General features: G+C 57.1%; 1 protein-coding gene across 7 annotated transcripts in view; it reads left to right on the plus strand.

Annotated features, from left to right (window-relative positions):
• CRTC1 (CREB regulated transcription coactivator 1) overlaps nucleotides 1-6,000 on the plus strand; it is a 97,591-nt gene extending 91,591 nt beyond the window's left edge. For all 7 annotated transcript variants that reach the window (XM_029051926.2, XM_029051930.2, XM_029051931.2 and 4 more), the window contains one exon: nucleotides 1,499-6,000. In XM_029051926.2, the coding sequence (XP_028907759.1) occupies nucleotides 1,499-1,791 (293 nt within the window). In that variant the 3' untranslated portion in view covers nucleotides 1,792-6,000. The remainder of the gene's footprint in view (nucleotides 1-1,498) is intronic.

Below are 6,000 nucleotides of genomic sequence, written 5' to 3' on the forward strand. Positions count from 1 at the left end.
AGGAGAGAGAGAGGGAGGGAAAGAGAGATGTCCCTTGCCAGAGGTTCAAAAGGGCAAGGTGACATGTGAAGGAGATAATGAATTCTGGCAAATGAACCCTTGTCACTGTGACAACTCCATGAGGCAGCAGTTAGTGTTGATTAATATTCAAGCGTGCACGTACTCTCTGCTCTCTTCCTTTCAAAAAAGGAAAAGGGGGGCAAAAGGACTGGTGATGCCGTTTCTTCTGCTGCATTTTATTGATACTTTGGGGGCCCAGGTGGAGCCTTACTCTACCAGCAGGGGGTGCCCTCGCGATACCTTGGGGATAGGATTTTTGGTTGTGTGGTTTTGGTTTTTTTTTTCCCCATCTATCAATCCAGACCATCCGGTGGGATTTCTACGCCGCAACTCAAAGCGCTCCGTTCGGTACTATCTCCATTCGGTACTATCTCCATTTGGGTGTTATTTATTTGGAGTCTCTGTGGGGTGGGGGGGGCAGGGAGGGAGGGCGGGCCCGTGGTTCTATCTGTGGTTAATGTTGCCTTACTGTGTAGGTTGAGCAGGTTTAAGCAAGACGAAGTCACCCGGGGGAGGATTAGCTATTCTCTGTGTTCGCTCGGAACATGGCTCTGGTCAGTTGCAGAGGTATCTGCAGCAAAGTGTATTTTAGAGAGTATAGGAAATATCTGTATATCTAATATATGCATAAACATATAAATATATATGAGAAAAATAGAGCGAATACAATAGGTATCGCGTCAGGCTGACTGCCGGTGGCAGGAGATCTAGGGAGGATTTTCTCGGGAGTTCTGAGCTCCCGAGGACCGTCCCTGCAGCCTAGGATCCACCCCTCCCCCTTTCCTCTGAGGGCAGGTGGGGGTTAGGGCTGAGGGAGCCTCTGAACAGATGCCTTGCTGAAGAGGATCCAGGAAACATGCTAGGCGAACCCATAATGCATATGTGCGCATGTGTGTGTTTGTACATCTATGCATATATGCATACGTATATTTATACATATGTAGGTATGTATATATGATGGTAACTGCTCCTTGTTTGTTTGGCCGTCGGTCCCGGGAAGATGCGGGCGTGAGAGCAGAGTTGAAACCAGAATGTCCAGGGAGGGTTAGGGAAAGTCTCCGAGAGGCCGAGAGCCCAGGGGAGCAGGCTTCGGTCTAGACTCAGGCAGCCACTGGCCCGGGTTTGCAGGCCCCTCTGAAACTTGAAAGCCAGAAGGGTTGTTTATTGGTCTGTGGGCTTTCGGCATCGGGCCGATCCCCCGACGGTCTCGTGGCCTCGGTGCCGCTCCCCGCCTCGCTATCAGATGCTGGCTGGCTGGTTGGTGCTAGAGGGTCCCCGGGGCTCCCCTGCGCTCTCTTCTATTTGGGCGGCGGCAGCGGTAGTGAGCCCTCTCCGGGTGTGGCGCGCCAACCTCGCGGCCCCAGCGCCTACCCCTAGCAGAGCCCCTCCCCCCCGTCCGGTGCCCCTTTCTACAGACCTTCTCCCTCCTCTCCCCCAGATGACTTGACTCTCCTATTCCTGCTCTTTTCCCCTTTCAAGACCAGCTGCTATTCCAGCCTACTATCCGGGCTCCCCCACGGTAAGTCTTGGATGTTCCTTTTGGGATGTGTGGGCCAGGCTGGGCGGTACTACTGCCCCTCTCTCCCCCTGCACCCGGTCCCCACACCACCCCCAGGGCTGTCTGATCTCTTGGCCTCTGGGCTCAGTGGGAGATTGGGCTATCTATCACCTCCCTTTGGCCTCTACTGCCAACAGAATCTCTGGGGAGACAACAGCCCAGCCCCAAGTTGATCCTGGAAGGGCCAAGGGCCTGTGGAAGGGGGGCGGGAGACCCAGATCATGTCCCACCCTCTTCCCTGCAAGGAAGGTGTTCCCAAATCCAGAGACCACCCAACCTTTGGGGGATATTGGATTGTGGGGATTGACAGGGTGAGAGTGCAGGTTGTTTACCTTGGGCACTTGTCTTGAGGGGCAGAGAGGGCTCCCCAGGGCTTCTCTGTACAGAGAGAGTGAGAGACAGACAAAGAGGGAGAGGGAAAAAAAGAGAAGGAGCCTCTGCCATGCACCGGGGCAGCTGAGGCCCAGGCACTGCAAGGTGGGCTGTCCTGTGGGGCACCATCCAGTTCGACGCTAGCAAAGACACAGGCCCTACTATGAGCTCTGTGACTCATGGAGCTTCTCTGCCGAGAGACACCATGTTGGAGTGAGGCCGGGCCCTCTGATTCCTACTTAAGGGACCCTCTGGTCCCGTATAAATCCATGGTGTCATTGTGGCACCACGAGGCCAGGCCTGGAGGGTAGGGGACAGGGGTGGTGGAGAGGGAAGGATGGTTTTGGGTGGAGAGGAAGCAATTTCCCTCCCCCTCCCTGTGGCCAGCACCTGGCACCCAGGCCCGTCTTGGATCCTTAGATGGGGACTGGTGGTTCTCCAACAGTAACCCTGCTCCCCGAGGAGGGGGGCTTAGTCCAGTGGGTTGGCCTGACGTATCTCCGGTGGGTTGGCCTGACGTATCTGGCTTCTTATCCCATGGCCCCGGCTCCTGCTCCTGATCTGCAACCCCTTCCCTGGGGACTCAGCAGGTGAGCTCTCTGGGTCAGACAAGGGCATTGGATCTCCCAAGTCCTCAAGAGGCGAGCAGGTGGGTGAATAGGCCTGTTCCTCTTCTTCCTGGCCCTGCTGGAGCGAGGGACCCAACCCGACTTCTCCTGGTGTCGGTGTCGGGCTGTCTCTGCCCAGATTCCTCCCTTGAGCCTCTTTCTCCTCGTGACTCTGGGGTTGGGGGAGGCCAGACCCTGTAGTTCTGTGGCCTAGAGCTGGACTCTGGACACTTGGCCAACCTTCCCTCTAGGCCCTTGAAAGAAGCAAGGGGAGGCTCCCTAGGCAGTGTCAACCTGTTTGCGTTTCCCTTGGTTTACACTTTCTCCCCACCAGGAAACCAGATGGTATCTCTGGGCTTTCCATCTCCTGAGGATTTTTCTCACTCTTCTAGTCTCCTCCTTCACTCCTGTTCCCCCCGCAGGCACCCAGCCTACCTCCCGCCTCCTCCCCCCGCGTCCCCCCCCACCCACACCTTGGGTTTGGGGGTTAACTCAACATCTGAAGGGGGCAGTTGCGAAAATCCAACCCCGTTGTGTTCACGGCAGGAATCAGCCCACCACTTCTTCCATCCCAACCTGGGCACTGTTCTCACTTACCTTGCTGCCTTATTTGGAGGCTCCGTGCCTTGGGTCTGGGCCTCCCAGCACGGGGGATGGCAGATGAGGCGAGAGCAGGGGCTGGAAGAATCTAGTTCTTGGTTTGGCTTCCCTGCCCCTTCTGTGCATCTCCTTCCCTCCCCCAGCTCTCTCCGCCCCCCGCCCTCTCTCCCTCTGTCTTCTCTTTGTGTCGGCGGCGCGTTAGCTAGTCAGCTCGTCAACTCGTCTCTGGGATCTAGAGGCAGAGAAAGTGGACAGTGGCCGCACGAAGCGACTGTGATCTCAGGGAAGAGGACGGCGCCCTTCGCGCCCGGCTGGGGGTCTGGGAGCCGCACCCACCCCGGCCAGTGGCGCCGGGAGGTGGTGGCCGGTGGGGAGACGCACAGTGAACCAGGACAGGGTGACCTCCCCTCCCCGAAACTGTGACCGCTTCGCCCCATTGAGACAAGGGGGTGGTGCTCGACTCCCTGGGCTCACGTTTGTTGGTACCGAGGGGGAACCGTGGCAGGAGGGAGCACTTATTTTCCCATTATCTGGGCTTCTCCCACACGCTGCCTGCTCGGAGTCAGGAGTGGGCTGCCGAGTTGGGGACATTATCATAATCCCCTGGAACAGCACGAAGAGCTGGTTACCGAGTTAAAATCAAAAACTCCCCCGCAGCAGCCTACCAGGGACTTGCTGCCAGGCTGCAGAGGCGCCTGGTCCCCAGGGCTTGGCACGGGGGAGGGGACCAGGGCAACCGTTCCGTCTGTCCCCCCAGGTGGGCCGGAGGGCAGGCGTCCAGCCTTGATCGCCTCCGGGTGCCTCAGCCAGCACCCCTATAGCTCGAAGGCTCCCGCCCTTTGCCGAGCCCCTGGTCGGAGGGGGCGCCTGGTCTCCCAGGCAGCTGTCGGAGCCAGAGTTTCGCAGCGAAGGCGTGGGCCGGCCGGCCCGGCCATCGACTCGGCCCTGCCAGAGCAGGGGGACTGAGCTAGGAAAGGATAGCCGGGCTTGGGGCCCCCATTTCCCTGGGGGTCGGCAGGGTTCAGCTGCTGGCTTTTGAGCAGACCTGGGGGTGGGAAAGGGGGGTCTCGGGAGGCAGGCCGTAGTTGGCTCTGGTGAAGCTCTCACCCCAGCTATTGTTCTGCCGTTAAGGGAGTTGAGTCGTTGGCCCCACCTCCTTTAACTTCAAAGAAAGCCAGCCCTGGATTCTCCCCAGCTCCAGCTCTGGAGCCAGCGTGGATAATTGGAATCCACAGAGAATCCCAAACCCTCCTTTTTTAGCTAATCCTTTCAACTTCCCTACCAACCATTTTCCCAAGGAGTAAACCAGTAAACCAGAGTTTGATCTTCTCTCTCTTCCCTTGCTCACCCTCTTGAACAAGGTGGTGCTAACTAGCGGAGAAGTGGCAAGGGGAGCTGGAGGGAGGAAGAGAAAGGGCCCAGGGTCGGTGATCGACGAAGTGGGATACCTCCCAAAGTGGGATACTCCCGAGAGTAAGGGGAGAGCAGAGCAGAGCGCGGCGAGGGGATTGGCCTCTTTACCACTACACTCCTGGGGGTGGGAGGGACCTGGGGCAGGGCGGCTGAGGGAGCCCGCCCCCGCGGGGTCCCAAGCAGGAGAGCGCTGGCCGTCCCCACGGGCTCGACCCGGAGGTGAGGGGGCGGCTTTCCTGCCTCCCACTTGGACTAGGGTGGTAATTTAGATACCCTCTGTGCCATGGGACCCGCTGGAAAGCTATCGCTCGAAGAAAGGGCGATCGAGGACTGGAGTCAGGGGTGCAGATGTCTCTGTGGCGGGAGGAGTGTTAGACACAGCTGGACATTGAGGGGGAGGGAGGGGGTATTGATTCTGAGGCAGGCTAGGGAGTGGAGAGGGAGGAGCTGGGTCTCCTCCATGGGGTCAAGGTCACCCCCCTCGTCCCCTTTAATCTGGGGACTCCTGGGGATTCTTTCCTCAGAGCTGCTCTCCAGGGAATCAGGGCTCCTTTTGCTGCCAGTCCCCCACAGCACATCCGCTCAAGTATTCTAATCTCTGGGTCTGGGAAGGGGACCCAGAGCCGAGATGGTCTCTGGGGCCTGAACCTCTTTCTCTCCCCTAGGGTTTCACCCTGGCACCAACCCCCCTTAAGCCCTCAACAGCCAGGCTCTGGGAAATGGGGCGGGGGGGGGGGGCGGGGGTCGAGACGGGGTTTGGGAGTGGGGGGCCGCTGCCTTACGGAATCCTTTCTCTCTGGTCAGTTCTGGCTGGGCCCTAGGGCGACGAGGGGCAGTCCGGGAGAGAGGGATGAAAAAAACAAAATGTTGAAAGTTTAAAACAAAAAAAAAAAACCCACAAAAAATGAGTTTCCAAACCAGTTCAGTGGTGCGGCCAGGGGAGGCAGCTTCTCACAGACATGGCAGCTAATGAAGACCTCTCTGTCGCTTTACTGGAGGTTGAGCCTAGTGGATTTATGCATTTTGATAGGAAGTCTTTACTGTTCTTTCAAAGCTCAACTTTTCTATTCCAATAACGACTTGTGGATGATCTCACTGATATATGCAAATCCTGTATGCCGCCCCCGCCCCGGGCCCCCTGCTGCGCCCGGGAAGGACAACTTCCCTTCAGCCTAGAGGTTTCTAGATTGTGCTTTTCGATAGGTAGAAGTGGAAATTTTTGAAGTTGGCTTTCAATGTTTGCAACCTGAGACATGTGAAACGAGCAGCCAATTCAATGTACTGTACATTCTTTTCGATCTTTTTTCCTTTTTCGTGTGGAGGCTTTGTCTTTGTACCTTTGCATTATTTGTAAATGAAATGTAATAAAATTCAAATGTTTTCGTCTTT

Source organism: Ornithorhynchus anatinus, chromosome X1 (genome assembly GCF_004115215.2).
Source record: "Ornithorhynchus anatinus isolate Pmale09 chromosome X1, mOrnAna1.pri.v4, whole genome shotgun sequence".
NCBI classification, from domain to species: Eukaryota; Metazoa; Chordata; class Mammalia; order Monotremata; family Ornithorhynchidae; genus Ornithorhynchus; species Ornithorhynchus anatinus.